The 19,788-nt window shown below is 40.7% G+C and overlaps 2 protein-coding genes across 7 annotated transcripts in view; one reads left to right on the top strand and one right to left on the bottom strand.

The window, feature by feature from the left end:
- Positions 1–283: 283 nt before the first annotated feature.
- Positions 284–10,248, bottom strand: EBNA1BP2 (EBNA1 binding protein 2). Of its 3 annotated transcripts, none has more exons than XM_048496819.1 (10): positions 10,043–10,105; positions 9,714–9,824; positions 8,963–9,046; positions 7,065–7,222; positions 5,903–6,026; positions 3,523–3,612; positions 3,203–3,278; positions 2,249–2,345; positions 1,155–1,317; positions 284–545 (listed from the first exon to the last, which is right to left on the bottom strand). In XM_048496819.1, exons 2-10 carry the CDS (start codon positions 9,771–9,773, stop codon positions 495–497), a joined length of 903 nt encoding a protein of 300 aa, XP_048352776.1. In that variant the 5' UTR covers positions 9,774–9,824; positions 10,043–10,105; the 3' UTR covers positions 284–494. The 3 variants fall into 3 exon arrangements, with proteins under 3 accessions (XP_048352776.1, XP_048352774.1, XP_048352775.1); XM_048496817.1 differs by lacking the exon at positions 10,043–10,105 and adding an exon at positions 10,115–10,248 and having other exon boundaries at positions 285–545; XM_048496818.1 differs by having other exon boundaries at positions 285–545; positions 9,929–10,068.
- CFAP57 (cilia and flagella associated protein 57) overlaps positions 10,202–19,788 on the top strand; it is a 30,798-nt gene continuing 21,211 nt past the window's right edge. The window contains exons 1-8 of one of the 4 annotated variants that reach the window (XM_048496816.1): positions 10,202–10,650; positions 11,039–11,355; positions 14,746–15,032; positions 15,641–15,848; positions 16,304–16,456; positions 16,680–16,819; positions 18,836–19,001; positions 19,242–19,355. In XM_048496816.1, the coding sequence (XP_048352773.1) occupies positions 10,494–10,650; positions 11,039–11,355; positions 14,746–15,032; positions 15,641–15,848; positions 16,304–16,456; positions 16,680–16,819; positions 18,836–19,001; positions 19,242–19,355 (1,542 nt within the window). In that variant the 5' untranslated portion in view covers positions 10,202–10,493. The remainder of the gene's footprint in view (positions 10,651–11,038; positions 11,356–14,745; positions 15,033–15,640; positions 15,849–16,303; positions 16,457–16,679; positions 16,820–18,835; positions 19,002–19,241; positions 19,356–19,788) is intronic. The other 3 variants (XR_007244550.1, XM_048496815.1, XM_048496814.1) reach the window with 3 other exon arrangements.

Below are 19,788 nucleotides of genomic sequence, written 5' to 3'. Positions count from 1 at the left end.
CTCTATTCAATCCTTAAGGGGGGGGGGGCAGTGCTCTTAATGGTAGGCAGACTGACATGAGAGACAGCCCAGACAACAGCGATAGACTATGTGCAAGATGGTGCTATCTGCTCAGTCCTGTGTGCCCACACAGTGCCGCAAATAGTCCCTGTGCCTCCCCCTGCTGCCCCATGAAACCCTCCATTACAGGATATCACATCCCCTGCTGAACAGGCTGTGGCTATTTTTGAAAAAAGCCCAGGAAACTTAAGGGATCAGTGGTCTCACAGCAGAAACACATGGGGAAAGCAGACAATTTTTTTTTCAAAACTGTTTAATTCCTCAGTCTCACAAAAGGAAAAACAAGTGTAGAAGAGGCAGCAGAGAACAACCAGTGACTGCATCATGTACAAATGTGCAAGTCTCAATATCAGACAGTCGCATCTACCATTTTCATAACTAGTTCTTGAAGAATGCCAAACATTACAAAGAAAAAAATTCACCCGTTTCTTTCTCTATCGAGAGCGGTTCTTCATCTTTTGCCTCACCTTTTTGCCAGGCCTCTTCTGCAAAGAAAAAAAATGCAGCATTGGTGATTTTCCTATTACCTTAAGAACATAAGAACTAGCCTGCTGAATCAGACCAGAGTCCATCTAGTCCAGCACTCTGCTACTCACAGTGGCCCACCAGGTGCCTTTGGGAGCTCACATACAGGAGGTGAAAGCAATGGCCTCCTGCTGCTGCTGCTCCTGAGCACCTGGTCTGCTAAGGCATTTGCAATCTCAGGTTAAGGAGGATCAAGATTGGTAGCCAGAGATCGAATTCTCCTCCATAAATCTGTCCAAGCCCTTTTTAAACTATCCAGGTTAGTGGCCATCACTACCTCCTGTGGCAGCATATTCCAAACGCCAATCACACGGTGCGTGAAGAAGTGTTTCCTTTTATTAGTCCTAATTCTTCCCCCCAGCATTTTCAATGAATGCCCCCTAGTTCTTATTCAGTCCCAGAACATATGTTCCCCAAGCAGCCCAGTTGTGGGAAGAATTTCTTGAGGAATCAAAATGGATGCTACTTATTAAAACTACAAAATTGCCTTTTACACCCAACTAATCCAGAACATAGTCTCACAGCAATAACAGTCTATCCCTTCATTCCTGTCCAGGGCAAATACTTACATTAGCACCCTTTTTTCCTGCTTTCCTGGAGCCCTTAGAGTGGGCTACACTAGCACGAAAGCTGGACACATCATTGTGACTTTCTCGAGTGTTCCACTTGGAGCCTTTCTTTTTACCACCAAAACCAAATTTCTGATTCTTGTAGCGACGTTTGGCATTTGGTCTGAAAGAAAACACATCCCAGATGGTTGGTTATGAGGCTTCTGTTTACCTGCAACCCTGCTTTCTCACCAAAGGAGGAACATCTGCTGCCTCTGCCTTCCAATTCACACATTTATGAACAAAGATAACAAATTGCCTCCTAGTTCACCAATGATCTGAAGGAGTCCCTGATCTTGTTCAGCTGTAGGTTGCAGGGATCTGTCACAAAATGTTGGGAGGCTTATAACCAAACCTTTTCCTATGATGGAAGCAGCTCCCAGCAGCCACAAAAGTGATGCCTCCTGGGTTTTTTAAAAAAACACTCCATGTGCCAATGAGGTGGCCAAAAAGAAAAAATGGCTCTTTAGGGAAAGGATGCTTTGTCAAACCAAAAATGGCAAACCTGCTAACGAATGCCCCATTGGAAATCACTGCTCTAAAATACAGCTCTAAAATTTTATTCAGCTATCAGGAGCACAGGGAGAACACCATTAGATAGCAGATTATTTGACTCCACAACCCCATCTCACCACATTAGTCTTTTAGTTAGCTGCAGTGATCAAGTTCCCTGGTAGTGCTAGTCCCAAATGCAGCTTCCTTTGAAATCTGATGATTTTTAAACATGAAGCTTACTCTCATACATACTGCCTTTATGCTTTAAAGCTTATGAGAGAACAGAAATTTGTATTTTAAAAACAAACAATTCAGACTGCAAAACATAGTTCAAAAATATATTTTTGAGAGCTCAGTGTTGTCTCCCATTTCTCAGTGAAATATTCTGCACATCAGCTGAATGCCAACAGAACATACAATAGTAAATATATTTCAGTTCATCTATTTCTGTTCTTTGAAAAGAGTGCAAATGTACACATTACAGAACTTCTTGAAGCAAAAAAGTGACAATTAGGAAAGTGGCGTATTTGGATGAATTCCCTCCACTTCAAAGGCCTTACCCTTTCTTTATCAGCTGGCCTCCAGTCCCCTCTTTCTTCTTGCCCTGAGAAGATGCTGACTGTTCTCCCTCCAGGAATTCCAGCTTGTCTGAGAGACCTACATAAAGAATTGCACTGAATTGCCAAGTCACAGAAGAAAGCCAAAATAGGCTTTATTCTGCAGCGGACAAAATCTCTATGCATAAGCTCTTCTTAAATGTTCCCAAACCCCATATGATAGGTCACTGTAATTTCCATTTTATAGATGGAGACTGAGGGTTTTATACAGCTGTAATAGCTGTAATTGGTGTGCCCTTCGAAATACTAAACAGTAATTGATGACCAGACAGACTCAAATAATCAGTAAGGCTGCCAGGAAAGACAGAGAGGTACAAGCTGCCATCCCTTCTTTCTAGTATTCCTGGCCCAGTAGCCTTACATGTAATAATGAATTTATATAAAATATATCATCTCAGGGACACTGATAATGCAATCTTAAGAAGAATTACATCCTTCTAAATCAACTGAAGACCATGACTGTGCCAGAATTTCTTAAAGACTAGCCAACACATTTCGAGTGGGAAAAAATATTTAAAGCTTTCACCAAAAGATGTAATCAGATCAACAAGCTGTAGAACAGGCAAGCAAGTTTCAAGGGAAAAGCTTCATAGAACCATAAGCTCTGTAAAAAAACTTGAATGCAGGTGAGGCTTCTCTTTCAATGAATACTCATGTTTGTGGACTCTACAGATGCTGAGCTGCCACAGACCAAGCTGCTGCCCTGAGCTGAGAATCGAGGACCAAAGCCCATACCATCTGCCGGAGTAATCTTTCACTACATCGATTGGCATCTTAACTGCAGTGGTGACCAGCGGTTCCTACCCGTTTTCCCACCTCAAGACACTTCATATGCCATTTCTCCCTCCTCTTAAAGCACAATAGAGGAGGACAGGAGAGAAATGTGAAATAGCTCACCTTTCTGATATTTCTTGACGGCATGCAACATCGTAGACTTCTCCTTTTGCCTCTTCTGCAGCACTTCAGTTTGTACCTATCAAGAAGCAGAGGATGAGCCTATCACAGTTGTTCCCCATCTTGTGTTTCATTTCTTTTCCTTTTGTGCACAAGCATGCAAATAGGCACACTTCCCACTGCACATCAAGATTCTTGTTTGTTTATGCTTAGCAACTAGATTCCTTTCCCAAAGGGGTACACTTCATAGACTTCCAGACAATTTGGTGTGCCAGCTCTCTCCCTTTAGTTCAAGGGCAGTGGCTTATCTCGGATCCTCTCACCTTTTTGCCATATTTCCTCAGAGCACGGAGCTGTTTGGCCCTTTCAGACTTCTCCATGGCTTCTTGTTTGCTCTTCAGCTTTTGACGAATCTAATGGAAAAAGACCAAACAACAAGAACGCACTTGGGATTAGTTTACGACCATGACCTCTTCTCAGGTTTCAGTGCATATTTTTAAGAGTACCATGTTCCTAAATATGACATGCCCATAATTTCTGCAATTTAGCTGTTACACATGAAATCAGGACAACCTCTTGCTTAAAAATTCCAGCTACAATGATTCAATTTATCATCACCACCTTTAAAGACTATAAAGATATGCTTCTTATAGTACTTACACTGATGAGAGAACAACAACAACTGTGCTTGCTCACGTACCAGAAACTTATGTGAAAGGTTATTTTCAATGTGAGAGAATGACAGTTAGGACCTCAGGAAAACTGATGAAACAATTGCTCAGCTAATCAAACAGCTGCAATTAATAAAAGATGTGTTGATTTACTGATCATGCCAATTAATCTCTCTTTATCTCTTTTTAACTGCATACAGCAAAATCTTATTTATTTGAACTTACCTTACACCAGAGTTCATATAAGAAGCAACAAACAACAGCATCAATTATCTGTGGTATCTCATCTATCTTTTCTGCTTTGAAAGTCATTGGTCAATTGTACACAGAAAATCTCTGCCTCAAACAGAATCTCCCTTCAGGTCAGATTTTCAATTATGCAACTGCTCCAAAGCCACTGTGCTTCTTGAAGGAGAATCCCTGCATTTTCCCAATATCCCTACCTTCTTTTCACTTTGCAGGGAAAGTGAAGAACATCATGTTGCAGCCAGCGATTCCTGCATATGGCAAATATGAATTATGATGGGAACCATACACCCCCCTCCCCAACAGGAATACACACCATGCAGAGCAAACAGTTCCAGTAGATAGAAATTTATTCACAAATCATGTATTATGATTGTGCGCTGGCAACATGTGACGTATGGATCCATCTATCAGTCCATCATCCTATCAGTCTATCACCCTATCGACAGTACAGATTCAGGACAACAAATTGATTTTTAATATATGGGAAATAAGAAACCAAACTTAGGAGAAACAGCAAAGGGCAATGCTCCAAAATGGAGAAGAGATGGCATTTAAACCGGATGGAAGAATGCACTAAGAAGGCATTTTTGAAGGGGCATGGTGATTGAAGAGGCCATATGTGTGTACAGAAAACAGCAGGAATCCTGCTGGCTAGGATCTGTGATTGACCTTTCCAGGATGATTTTCTAAAAAATAGGAACTCCCCCATGCTGCCCATTACAGGGGAGAGCACAAAGTCAGAGAAGGAAAAGGCAAATTCTCTGAGTGCATGAATCCTGCTCAATAGCAGAATAAAAAGAAATGGCAGGAAAATGCGGCAAAGTACAACAGATGACAGGTGCTGAACAGGAAATGAAAGCCAATGGTTGTACAGGGCTGCTAGACAATCCAATACTGCTGATCTAAGTCAGCATTCTTCTTTAATGTTGCAAGATGAGCATAGGCATAAACATCACTTTTCTGTTTGTGGAGTTTCTGAAACCCCCTTTCTTCCATTTTTACTTTAAAAAACTTTTGGAATTTTCCTGCAAACATTACACTTACAGAAATATCTCACAGTACTTTATCAGACCATATTTTGAAGGTGGATATGTGTGTATGTGGATATTTTATTGGACTTGAATCCTGCCCTTTCCCATCCAAAGATGGGCTCATGGTTGTAGGGATGAACTGCTGACCCAGCAGCACCGTAAGTAGAGCGCTGGAACACCGGCGCTCCTACGGCCTTCTGGTCGCACCGCTCCCCCACCCCTCATCCCCCGATGAGGCACGGGTCATGAACTACCTGGCTCACAACCACCGGGTGTCCCGGACAAAGGGACAATGGTCTTGCCCCCAGGTGAGGATTAGGCCCAGACGCTGATGCTCCTCTCCGCACGTAGCAGCCAGGTGAGATCATGCATCACATGATGATCTCTCAGTCTCCCGCTCTCCCGCTCTCCCGGAATCCCCCCCGTTCCGCCCCTCTACACGCCCCCGCTAGAATCATAATAAAAGGTGCCAAGAACCAGCACGCGGCAGAGTCGCTAGGAACACGGACACTCGCGCTCCCGCTGCTGGCGCTCTCCACCAGATGTTATCACCGCGTCTCGTCTCGTTCTTGCACTGACCTCGCGGGCACGACTACACATGGTGGCTCATAATAAAGAAATGCAATAGCGGAAAGGTGGTCTAGGAATAAATGAGATTGAACACTCCCACCCTGGCTTACCTCTTAACTGTGAAGACCAAACAGGGGGAAGAACCTGAGCTCTTAGAAAGAAGGGAAGAACATAATAGATACCTTCTGCATCTGTTGGTCAGATTTTGCCATCTCTGCAAAATAGTCATCAGGCCGTCTAGTAGGGATTTTGAGCTGATGTAACCGAGGTAATGCTTCCAGCACAGATGCTTGAGCCTGATGATAACTGGGAAAATAGAAAGAATTATAGCAACATTTTTACATATGTGTATTTCATGCTCTGACAAGGTAGGGTCTTGTGGAGGCTTCATTCACATCCCCCAAATGTCTTGTTTTACACTGCATTACTGTGTTCCACAGAGGTACCGTGTTTCCCTGAAAATAAGACAGGCTTATTTTCGGGGAAATACAGTACCTTCACAACTCATTAAGGTGGGCTCTCGGCAGCTCCGTTGCTTCCCTGTCACATGTGATGCAAGTTGCATCCTCATTGACAGGGAGTACACCATCCTGATCTGTAACTACCTGTAGGGCTTATATTTTAAGCATCTTCCAAAAATCCTGAAAAATCATGATAGGGCTTATTTTCGGGGTAGGGCTTATTCAGGAAAACAAAGTATCAGGCAGCTCATGGCAACTGCCTTCTGGAAACTTTGCTTTCATAACAATTTGTTTTATATTTTATTGTACACCGCCCAAAGCCCTTCGGGGGTTGGGTGGTCTATCAAGACCAATAAATAATAATAATAACAAGCATTCTTTCTTGTTCCTGGGATCCTCATTTCTCTCATTTGTTCCTCTCTCACAGACATTAATACTAGCATGCAATTTGCAGTGCAACATACTAGGTTTTCAGGAAACATTTCATATACGTGGACTTACAAGCTCATCTTTTGAATGGAGTCAGCCCAAGATTCAGTGTGTGGAATTCTTTGCTCACAGCAGAACACCAGTACTTCAGCTGGGAAACTCCCAACCACTAGACTATTAGTTGATAAGACTGGAATGTTAGTACCTTCTTCCCTGTTTGATCCTGATTTTTTTCACTAGCAAAAGGATAATTGTTTGCCAACTTTGACTGTCTAGATGTGGTTGCTAGAAAGATTTGCATTCCATATCTGAAGACAGCCTTGGGGCTTAAGGTTATGAATGTAACTTGCTGTCCTTGTAAATAGTGGGCCATGGATTGTCCTTTTGGAGCAAACACTGTATATAAAGTGTACCCAGAAAATTCCCTGGAAGCAATTCACTTACAAAGACTTACAAACTCATCTCTCTCTTGAAGTCATCCTCAGGGTCAACAGCATCTTTGTCAGGCATGTGACTAGAAGCAACATTTGTTTTCAGATGAGAAGTCACATCAAGCCTTTCTACCCAGGCTAAATGTCTCTGGAATTCAGACAGACACTGTCTCAATCCATCCTAGAAAGAAGCACATTAACAGCAATTTAAGTGCAAGATGTAAGAGTTTCTGTACACTGACTTCCATGTCACCTTACCTACTCAGAATCTGAAAGGCTCCTGTCCAAGCATACCCTAAAGACATTAAGACAACCCCCAAATTGAAATATTCATTCCCCTAAATTATTTGCTAACTCTCAGATGCCCATCCAACATCAATAACAGTCAAATCAAAATTAGACAGACATTGCCTGATGAATTTGAAGGGAACAAAATAAATGACTGTATTTGCAAAAAAAGTTATATAATGTTTTCACTAAATAAACAGTAACATGTTTACCTGCCCCCATATACATGATTCAAAGGGGCAATGCAGCAATGAGGATGGATGTGCTTTAAATCAAACCGATTTAAATCACGATTTAAATCACTAGTCAGTAAGAGATTTAAATCATGATTTTCTACAAAAAGACTCATTGTTGCTGGTATAATCTTAATATTTACAATTAGATGATGGTTTCATTTTTAGATTAGCATTTTGTATTAGCTTTGTAGTTATATAGAAATAATTGGTTTGGTTATACTATCAGAAATACATACATAGATAATTATGAAATTATTGCAAAGTGAACTATTTCCATTTTTACTTGGGCTTCTAAGCCTTGCATTTCTTTGTTTCACTGTTTCCATTTTGCATGGGTTTTGTCTTACCTTCACCTAAAATATTCCCAAACTGGGTCTCTTTGACAGCCTGCTGCCATTATAGATTTTCTCCTCCAAGGACAGAATATTATATGATAAACCTTAGGCTATACACATGCAGATCTCACAACTTGTGGAATATTCTGCTCAAAAGGTTTCATTTTTACTGCTTGCTCCTTCCTGCTCTTACTTGTGCAGATCTAGTCCACTCTAAACAATCTTCTAGGAGGTAGGAGGTTAAGAGCCCCTTTATCTAATCTGGAGGAACCAGGTTTGATTCCCAGCTCTGCCGTCTGAGCTGTGGAGGCTTATCTGGGGAATTCAGATTAGCCTGTACACTCCCACACACCCCAGCTGGGTGACCTTGGGCTAGTCACAGCTTCTTGGAGCTCTCTTGGCCCCACCTATCTCACAGGGTGTTTGTTGTGAGGGGGGAAGGGCAAGGAGATCGTAAGCCCCTTTGAGTCTCCTGCAGGAGAGAAAGGGGGGATATAAATCCAAACTCTTCTTCTTCTTCTTCTTGAAATGTAGCACTTAGAAGGTCAATTCTGTGAATAAAGATTTGCAAAGGAGCAATGGGATTAAGGTCTTTTTCTCAACTCTTTATGTTCATTTCATACCATTTTTCATGTGAAGAAGAAGTATGTTTGCTCTGCAGACACAAATTCACAGTTTTGAGAAGATAAAACCATCTGTGATTAATATCTTCTATATGGAAAAACTGCCCAACATAATCTTACAGAAATCTCTATAAGTGCATGACATTGTGAATCGAAAACTATTTAAACTATTTTCAACAAAGCAATTTATTTTAAAAATCCAATTAAAATTAAAAAAACTTAATTTTTTATAGTCACTGACTTTTAATCCACTCTGGCTATCACCTCTAAACCCTCTGTATAACATTTTAAAAAACTAATTCCATTCCAAAATTGGAATAACTGGCTGGCAAGTATTAAGCTCAAGTTGAACAGAGTGACTGATCCCCCACCTAAATGTTAAATTCACAACTCTTCAGTTCAGGTTGCCGACAAAAGTCATAATCACCCAGTTACTCACCACATTATTGAAAGCCTTTGGTCGTCCCTCAAGCACAACATTTAGACCTGGCTTTAATGAACCTTTTGTAAATGCTTTCTGCAGCTATATTGGAAGAAAAGTGACACATAAATAAATACTATCCCAGGAAACTGATGCACACTATTGTCATAGAAATTAGTTCAGCTATCCATAACTCTTGGAAGTACAGTCCAGATTGAGATGGCCAAATTGCTGTCTTACCCTTACAGGAGTACATTTTGCTTGAAATACTCAATATATGTTGCACCACTAAGAACAGGTGCAGTATTTGAAAGAAAACTCAACACAGCCAAATTCACCAAGTTGATTTAGGCAAATCAGTATTTTCTTCAACTTCCCCCCTGCCCAAATATAGAGACCAATAACATTATAAAGTTGTAATTCATTTTGTCAGACCCAACATGCACTATCTCATGATATATAATGCCCTACATTATATATCATTAAGTATAATTATGACTATATAGAAACAATATAGTGTTCCCCCAGGACTTTTATCACAAGTTACCCTAAAAATTCAGTGAAAAGCCATTGCTGTTTTTAAGCCACTGAATTAAGCACCTAATTGCCCTTGGTAAGTGGAAAAAAATGGCCTTTCACATAAGTCTATAAAACAAAAATACCCAACACCATCAGTCAGCATAAGCTACTAAGAGATCCAACTTCACAATACCGTTAGGCAGGGCAACCTGAAACTTCCCCTCGCTTTTGAACACAAAATCAAACGTACCTCTCGGTCAGTGACAACAGATTCTTCAGAATCAGAGGACGTTGAGAGATCTTGTTCCATGTCTGCCTGGAGCGTTGCGTTTGGTGATACCTGGACTTCGCCGCCACCAAGCTGTAGGAAAGGGATAAAAAATGAAGCACACTCTCTCCCCAAGAGCGTGAAAGAAATAGGGTAGATCTACCAGTTTGCTTTTGGTAGTGCTGCTGAACCTTTACCAAAAACTCAGTAGAAGGGTTCCCCGCCACATCTGCCGGTAGAGAAACCTCTACTCGCTTCCTGTCTGCTCATCACACAAAACCTTGACCAGAAAATAAGATTACAGCCTCGACCTGAAATTCCCCGTCAGCCTTTCCAGACCGCGCTCCAAATCCGGGAAACGGAGAATGCCCTCCTTTACTCACCAAAACGCTCTCCGAGCCACGAGGATGTGTATGCCACTATTTCCGGACCCTGAGAGCCCGCTGTTACGCACTTCCGTTTCCGCTCGGACGCTTTCGCCGGGGTTCTGGGACGCCGTCTCCATAGCAACCAGTTCGGCTTTTTTTGTTTGTTTGTTTTCGACTTCCCTGTCTATAAGTCGGTGACGGTTTCATCGAGGGAGGCCGAGCCCAGGGAAGGGAGGAAGCCTGGGGACCTGTGGCAGGACGGGACGTGGAAACGAAAAGAGCATCAACGGGGGCTGATTGGAGGAAGGGAGGAGGAACCCCAAGGAGGCAGCTGTGCGGGGACTCTGACGTTTGTTGTTTCTCTCCTTGCACAGGTCGCTGAACCTCAGGCGTCATGTCGGTGATTGTGTTGCAAGCTCTCCACGTTTTTGGGTTCCAGTCTCGTGTAGCAAATAATATTTGTTTCTTTGACGAACAAATAATAGTGTATCCCTCGGGGAATTACTGTATGAAATATCACATAGAACAGAAATGGCAGAAGTTCATTCCAGGTAAACGAGCCTCTTACTTTGCTTTCTCGCTTCCCTGGCCCCTCAGTGTTATGAAGAAAGAAAATGCCATTTCCCACCTATTTTCCCAACTTCAAAATCTGAAATGTACCTCTGGTTACATACAGTTGTCAGCCTCATACATAGGCAAGTTTGTCCCACAGATTTGGCTGCTGTCTTTTCAGTTGTAGAATGTATACATGAAATATTACTCAAAAGTCAGTCATGCAAATTATTTGGTAAAAAGTTGCATGTGGAGGAGTTGCATTCAGGACACAAATAACACATAAAAAATGGAAAGAAGGGGGTATGAAATGTATGGCCACTTTCATTCCAACTCATTAAAAATGTTGTATTAGATTAATTGAAGCTTTTTGTTTGTACTTTCTAGGCTCAGAAAAGAGCCAGGGGATGCTGGCATTGGCTATTAGCCCAAACCGACGATACTTGGCTGTTTCAGAGACAGTACAAGATAAACCTACTATCACAATCTATGAATTGTCATCTGTCCCATGCAAGAAGCGAAAAGTTCTGAATACCTTTGATTTTGCTGTTCAGGAATTTGTTAGCCTGGGGTTCTCTCCTGATTCCAAGTACCTAGTGGCTCAAACAGGACCTCCTGAATCAAACCTTGCATACTGGATGTGGGAAAAGCAAAGATTAATGGCAATTGTCAAAGTTGATAGTCAGAACAACCCTCTATATCAGGTAAGGTGAGAGAAAATAATTATGTATTCTTGGGTGCATTTCGATACTTAGCAGGATTAGTTTAGTCATCCGATAATACTGGAACTCCTCTAAGAGGCCTGCTTACATTTTCCATGATGAAAATGTGAATATGATATACTGGTACAAAATTCTTCAAGATGGTAATGGAAGCAGACCATTTATTTATTAAAACATTTATATTCTGTCTTTACTTATAGTTCAAGGTGGCTTGCAATAATAAACCATAAACATCCAGCAAGTTCTTAAGAACCTCTTTGGTTATTATGTTCCTACTTATTGAAACTATAACACCTACATGGATGGAACCATGATCAGAAGAAACTCTTACAAGCCATCTACAATTTGCTCTATGATTAAATAGTACCTATGTGCAGTACTGATTACAGGATAAAATGCATTTTGCAAGAACCAGCCCAGACAGAGTGCATAACCAACAAATTTTGATTGGCAGGGTGGCGGAGCGAGGGGAAACCATGCCCGGGGCACCCGCATGCCCTGCGCCCCTGTTGCAGCATCGCCCACCCCGCCCTGAAATGCCCCAGGAACGCCACGCCACACCCCCTCGACGGCCTGGCCACACCTTCACCACTGCTCTGCCCAGGGTGTTGCCCCCCCTTCCCCATGGGCGCTACACCATTGGGCTGGAGACATAGCCTGACAACTCTTGCTACTTTATAAGAAACAGGGCTGACTCAAGTTATAAGTCTTTGTGGTTACCCAAGAATTTCCAAGCAAACCTTTACTAGGAGTTCCATGCTGAGTACTAATTTTCCAGGTGACCTAGGGAGAAAGGGCTTAAGCTTCCTCAATATGATTTTCTTGACCTGAAATGTCCCAAGTGGGCCACTGGAGAAATACAAGCACATCACATTAGTATTTTCCTTCCATTTTAGGTTGGGAAAACTTTGCAGATGGGAGGTGTAAGCCCTGTCTTCTTGTATGTGACAGTCCTGTTCTGAACAGGATCTGCAATCGCCTAGGAATCAGCAGGGAATTTTCAGAACACATCAGCTGAAATTCCATGAGAGACCTGTGGGCTTTGAAATATGTGAATTAAAAATTAGAATTTCCTGTCTGTAATCACTGATCATTAAATACTACACCATAATGATTTGCCAGCTTAATAAAGTGCAAATACACTCTTGCTCATTTGTAACATGACCAGGTGTTTCTTCACATTAACATCAGATAACAGACAGCCTGGAACAATGCTATTACATTTTTATCCTGCGCTTTCTTCAGGGAGGTCTGGCCAGTGTACATAAGTCTTCCTTAATGGATTTTATCTTTAAAATAATAATAGGTGATAGGTTAGGGGTGTGTGTGTGGAATAACTGGCTGAAGGTCACACAGTAAGCTTCATGGCTGAGAATTAGAACATGGGGTTCCTTCATGCTACTCCAACACCACACACCACTATCATGGTCTTTGCCATTGTTTGCATACACAGAGACTGAGGTTTATGGAACACAGAATTGGAAGGGACTTCCAGGGTCATCTAGTCCAATTCCCTGACAATGAATGAAATTCACAGCTACCTCCCCCTGTATACCCCCAATGACCATGCTCAGATAAAGGGGAGGATCCTTCAGGATCTCTGGCCTGTAAGAAAATTGCTTCCTGACCCCACAGAAGCAATCAGCATTATTCTGGGCATGTGAGAAGGTGCCACAAGAGCCAAGCATTGATATAACCCATCTTGCTCTCCCTCTCATGGTCTACGTAAGTTCACAGAATCAGCACTGCTGTCAGATGGCTATCTAGTCTTTCCTTAAAAACCTCATAGGAGAGCTTTGTTGCCTTGTTCAAGGCATGTTCCAGTTTGTCTATATCCTTCTTAAATTGTGGTGTCCAAAACACAATAATCTAGGTGAGGTCTAACCAGAGTAAAGTGATCACTTCACATTATCTGGACTTTATATTTCTGTTGATGAACTCCAAAATTATACTTGTGATTTTAGATATGGCATCATACTGATGACTAGTGTTCAGTGTATGGTCTACTGAGACCCTATATCCTTTTTGCACATACTACTGCCAAGACAGTTCTCCCCTATCCTATATTTAGGATGATTTTTCCTACTTAAATGCGAAACCATTAACAAGCACTCTTTGTGTATGATCTGTCAACCAGTAATAGATTCACCTAATAGAATCCAAATCAACTTGTCAACAAGATTGTTACGTGGAATTACTGAAATTAAGGGAAAATATGTATACAGCATCTCCCTGATCCAGCAAGATAGTAACTCCCAGCAATGCCTATTAAACCTTCAGGCCCCTACCTGTATGAGGACTTTCAAGATCCCCCTGCTCAGGTTCAACAGGTTCCCCTTGCTCACACCACCCCCTTATATATAAATAAAATCTTATTTGGGCCAACTGTTAGGCCTAGTCCCCTCCCAGGGGCGTAGAGTTTTTACCAGGATGCCATCTAAATGTTAGGTTTCTGGTTGGTTTGTTGTTTGTATTTTAAATTAATTGTTTTACTGTTATTTGTGACTTTGTTTTATGTACACTACCCAGAGCCCTCCAGGGGTTAGTGGTATAGAAAATTACATAATAAATAAAATAAACATATCTAATTTAAAAAATGGAGAAAAAAAATCTTGTCTGAAGCCTTGAAGAGCCACTGCCTGTCAGAGGAAATGGTTCTAAGCTAAACAAACTAATGTTTTGTGTTGCATTGCTATAAGGCACCTTTGCATGTGTTCACTTCCCTTAATATATAGATTATACTCTTATAGAGAATGGGCATTTAAAGTACTGATGTAGGTGAAAGGCTGTGTTACATCCATTATAACATTGCAGCCCTAGATATATACTACAATCTTAAGAGCATTTTCCTGGGATTAAGCCCCACTGCATAAAACAAGACTTACTTCTAAGTAGACGTTCTTAAGATTGCTTCCATAATGAACTGAATAATTCTTATTACTTTTCTTCTTTATTTGCTTGATTCAAATTACAAACCTATTTGAACAAGAGAACTGCTGCAAACAGCACAGAATTGTGTGCAATTAAATGTTATTTTTTTGGTTTGACTAATCTTGGGGAGGTAGTACCTAACCAAGAAAATATCTGTTTCTGCAGGCCTGAAAGAAATGGCTACACTGATATGGATAAATGCATTATGTTTAAAGTAGTGTTATTTGATGTTGCCACCAGAACATCTGGAGTATGTGTGTGTGTGTTGTATAATTGATTGAAGTTTATTGTCATTGAGACCCCTTTTTAAATACTTGTGATTTTTATTCTTTTTTGATGCTATACAGTTTTAAAAAGTTGTGTAACAGTGTGACAACCTATAATCTTGATTTGCTGACAGTTGCCCATAATGCTTCTCAGCGGACCTTTGTTGTTTTCCAGGTGAGCTTCAATCCACAGGATAATACCCAAGTCTGTGTTACAGGAAACTGCATTTTCAAACTTTTCCGATACACAGAGGGAACCTTAAAACAGACCAACTTCCTTCGTGGGGAGCCTCAGAACTACCTCTCTCATGCTTGGCTGACTGAAGAGAAGGTGATTGTGGGCACTGACACTGGCAAGCTTTACTTATTTGATTCTGGAGATCTACGTTGGGAGACCAGTATTGAGCGCAAAGAGATCCCCATTCTTGTAGAGTCAGAGGAGCCAGCACAAGAATCAGAAAGGTGAGGCAGTTTTCAAATCATGTATTCTGGAACAATCAGCATTATCCACAGGTAAGTCTGTATAGTCCAGTAGATAATGTGTTGAACTAGGATCTAGAAGTCCTGAGCATTGTATCCCAAGCATGACTTTACTAGCCATCTTGGAAAATTTTGGTCCAACTGTAAAGTGGAACTAATCATGATCCATCTTATCCGCAAAGTTTTTAAAGGAGAAATGTCTTAAAATGTAGAACAATACATTTTAGAAATATGTATATTGAGTATTATTTGAGTATACACTTCTATATAGAACATTTGGGTTTTGGTGTTGATTGCTTACAGCAGAATACTAGATTTAAGCCCAATTTTAAGTATACTTACTCAGAAGTATGTCCCATTGAATTATTGAGATTTATGTCCTAGTAAATGTATTCAGAATTGCAACCTTCAGTTACAGTGGTTGGCAAGAACTTTGCATTAATACAAATACTACATGGCCCCACCACTATTAATACACAAGTTTAAAATGAGAAGTAATTCACTGTATACAATGCATAACTGGCATTTGGAATTGGTATAATTTCTCTGGTTGCTACAGATGGTTTGACTTTCTTTTCTTTTTTTTAAAGCCTCGTTGAATTTCCTGCTACCAGTTCCCCTGAAGTCTCTAGTGATTTAATTTTTCAGCCTGATGCAAAGCAGCAAACATCTCTGCCCCGAGTTTCTGCTGTTGCTGCATATTCCAAAGGCTTTGCATGCGCAGGTGGTCCAGGGAGTGTTCGATTGTTTGAGAAGTCAGAAGAAAAGGAAGGTTATAGAGAGAGCCGAGAAATCCAGGTAGGTAGGGGGTGTCAGAGATAGGAACAGGATGTTTGACAGCTAGTATGAAGCTCCCTGTCTCACAGAGCAGAGTGCAGTAGAGGCCAAAGGCTGTTCACAATGAGAGGCTCAGACTGGAAGATGCACAACTATGTATGTGTACATTCAGATTCCTGGATATTTCCAGGAGAGTTGGGTTGTATCTCTGGCAATCTCCTTACATGAGGCTGTACAGAAGAATTCCGTTTAATGATGGGGAAACCATTTCTTTTCAAGGGAAAACTGTTCTTGGAAGGTTGAGGCAGTTTTACTGATTTGTAAAATATAAAGGTAGTCAGATATATTGAAAGTGTATGCTTTAGAAGTAAAATAAACTTTATCAAGGTCATCAAGGTTGGCTCTGGAGGTACAGTTATTTACTTGAAAAATATATATGCAGGACTGTTGTCTAACTAGCCTGGTTTAATTCTTAGATTCCCCAGGACCTGTGCACCAGTGACCCAAACCAATTTGACCAACAGGAAGTTGTATGTATTGCTTTCAGCCCTGCAGAGGAGACACTCCTCATCAGCACAAATAAGAATCAGATCTATATGCTTTCCATGGCCTCGGCTGAAATGAGTAGGGTGAGTGTTCTGTTCACAGATCTTTGAGCAGCAATAGGAGTTCTTGTACATGTAGCAGTTCGAATAACATGCAGAAAACTTGGCAGAAACAAGCAAGTGACATCAAAGCATCCAAACTACATTTTTGGCAAAGCTTCAACAATGTTGGAGGAAAATTAACGAACAGTAGCAAGTACTCACATAGGACTATCTCTTACTGACATTTTGTATGATATTTCACTAGGGAGAAACAGCTCACTTTGAATATCTGAATTGCCCATTACATTCTTCTTCTATTACTGGCTTGGATACCTGCATTCGCAAGCCTCTTGCTGCTACATGTTCGCTGGATAAATCTGTCCGCATCTGGAACTATGAAAACAAGTAAGAAGTTGTATTCTGCTGCACTGCTTTTGGTTGGTGTGTGTATGTTCCCAATTCCATGAAGAAGCAATGAGTAATTGTAAGGGGAAGTGGCAGTCCTATTCTGCTAAATATTTGCTCAGAAAATAGAGTTTTTCTAAGACAGAGGTTCTCAACCTGTGGGTCACAACCCCTTTGGGGGTCAAACGACCCTTTCACAGGGGTCGCCTAAGACTCTCTGTATCAGTGTTCTCCATCTGTAAAATGGATAAATGTTAGGGTTGGGGATCACCACAACATAAGGAACTGTATTAAAGGGTTGCAGCATTAGGAAGGTTGAGAACCACTGCTCTAAGAGATGACAGTAGAGAGCCAATGTGGTGAGGTTAAGACTCTAATCTAAAGAACTGGGTTCGATTTGCCACTCTTCCACATGAAGCCTGCTGGGTGAGTCACAGTTCTGTCAGAACTCTCTCAGCCCACATGGAGGCAGGCAGTGGCGAACCATCTCTGAACATCTCTTGCCTATGAAAACTCTATGGGGTCACCATAAGTCAGCTGTAACTTCATGGCACACGCATACACACAATGGTTAGCATAAAAATGGATCTGGCTGTCTACTGTCCAAGAGGTAAAATTCAAATGTATTTTCTGTGGATCAACTGACAGTGTTCACAGAAGAGGTATAAAGGAGGTCACAGGAATACTTTGTATGTTGCATAACTGTAAGTAATTATTCTTAAACCAGGAAAAATACATATATTTGAAGTGGAGAGACTTTGGAAGCCTGTTGACACTTATTTTTAACATGTATTGTTTGAAAACTTTCCTTTAGAAGTATTAAATTGAAATATGTTTGTGCAAGAGCAAAACCCATTCATTGGTTCTGCTTAAGACAGAATATTATTTATTTATTTACTTCATTTATTCCCTGTCTTTCTCCCCAATAACAACCCAAAGTAGCTTACATTGTTCTCCTTTCCATTTTATCTTCACAACAAGCCTGTGAGGTAAGTTAGGCTGTGTGTGTGTGATTGGCCCAAGGTCACCCAGCAAGCTTCCATGACCAAATGGGGATTTGAACCTGGATCTCCCAGATCTTAGTCCAATGCTCTAACCACTACACCACAATGGCTATTCAATGAAACCCAATTGTTTTAAGTTATGATTATATTTTATACAAATCAGTAGAAAGCAACATTTGCTTAGGTTGGGGGGGAGGGTGTCCCAGCAATTCCTTCCTCCCAAAGCACTTCTGCACCATATCTTATATCATTATTGAGTGACCCCTGAATTTCAAGTATAGCTTCTTGGTGGGGGTGGCACAGGAGTCTGATTTTGGAAAGAGGGAGAGAAGCAGCAAAGTTCTTTTTGCAGTTGTTGAGCTCCAAGGTATTTTTTCCATTGCATGAAAATCCACCATGTATTATAGCTGGAGAAATCTGAATGTAGTATTATTATATTCCATCATAGATCTCTCATGTGCTATAGGTAACATAAGTGGACTTTGAAGCAATTATTCATTCATTCATTCATTCATTCATTCATTCATTCATTCATTCATTCATTCATTCATTCATTCATTCATTTATTGTTTTATTGTTTTATATACCGCCCTATCCCCGAAGGGCTCAACAGCTGTTAACAGTATCCGAAGAGAACTGAGAGAATAGCTCCATAGGGGGGAAAAAACCTATGGGTAGAATCTAAATCTTTGGAGCTTTGCAGATGACTTCTCACTGAAGCTGAATTCTTTGCAGTACTTCTCCAGAGAATAGGGAGTCTTAGTATCAGCACCGAGGACAATCAGCAAATGTTGTAGGTCTCGGAGTAACTTTTTCAAGGTATATAAACTTAACAGATAAAAATAGGGCAGTTGGGAATCTGCTTATTTTCATCTAACCCATTAAGAAATTATGGCTGAGATGGTCTCACACAATGCCTAATAAGCATTTTGGCAGAGAATAGCACTACTTTCAGCGTTGCTGAGGAGAAGGCTGTACTGTGCACTGACTGTTATGTCTTTTCTCTCTGCAGCTCACTGGACCTGTACAAGGAGTATCAAGAGGAGGCATATGCCCTGTCTCTTCACCCTAGTGGCCTGTATGTTTTAGTTGGCTTTGCTGACAAACTCCGACTTATGAATCTGCTAATTGATGACATCCAAACTTTTAAGGACTTTACCATAAGAGGCTGCAGAGAGGTGAGTAAAAGGGGACACAAGAAAGAAAGGAGGAATGTAGATTGTGAACATGTCAGGGCAGGGAGAGATAGGACTATTTTGTGATTCTCATTTTGCGTCTATATATAGAGAAGTGATATGAATCATGGATATTGCTTTTTAAATGATCTTCAGTTTATTCTTAGTAACTGTTACTTTTATAAATATATTGCCTTATGTGCAAATTCCTTGCTTCATATTGGTTGCTGCTTCTCTCTGCAGTGTGTTTTCAGTAATGGTGGTCATCTGTTTGCAGCAGTAAATGGAAATATAATTCACATTTATTCCTCCACAAGTTTTGAAAATATCATTAACTTGAAAGGACACAATGGAAAGGTTAGTGAATGTCACTTATAACAGTAATAATGTATGTTAAACAGAATGTATCTGAAATTCCAAAAGAACAAAATCTCACAAGATTCTGGTTTTGAAACTCTGGCATACTTTTCTTTATTATAAATTAAAGAATGAGAGTGAACAGCTTGTCCTCATTATAACAGAAAGTGTTCCAAGTCACATAGTTCTCTGCTGGCAAAAAAACCCTCACTTTTCAGAAACAGAAGAATGAATTCAAATTTTTCCACTGTATTATATATTTTGTTCTTGGAAATATAGAACACACTGCAACCCAAACAAAGTATTTCTCTGTTTCTTCTGTTTCAACTGGACATCTAAATTCAGGCTAAAATAAGTAAAGGGGCCTGAAAGTGCTTAATTTTGACTATCGTGTCTGTAATGACAAGATTGCTACTCGTTAATGTTTATTCAA

This window comes from Sphaerodactylus townsendi, linkage group LG05 (genome assembly GCF_021028975.2).
Source record: "Sphaerodactylus townsendi isolate TG3544 linkage group LG05, MPM_Stown_v2.3, whole genome shotgun sequence".
NCBI classification, from domain to species: Eukaryota; Metazoa; Chordata; class Lepidosauria; order Squamata; family Sphaerodactylidae; genus Sphaerodactylus; species Sphaerodactylus townsendi.
Note: the sequence above shows the minus strand (reverse complement) of the source record. Positions and strands in the feature narration are given on the sequence as shown.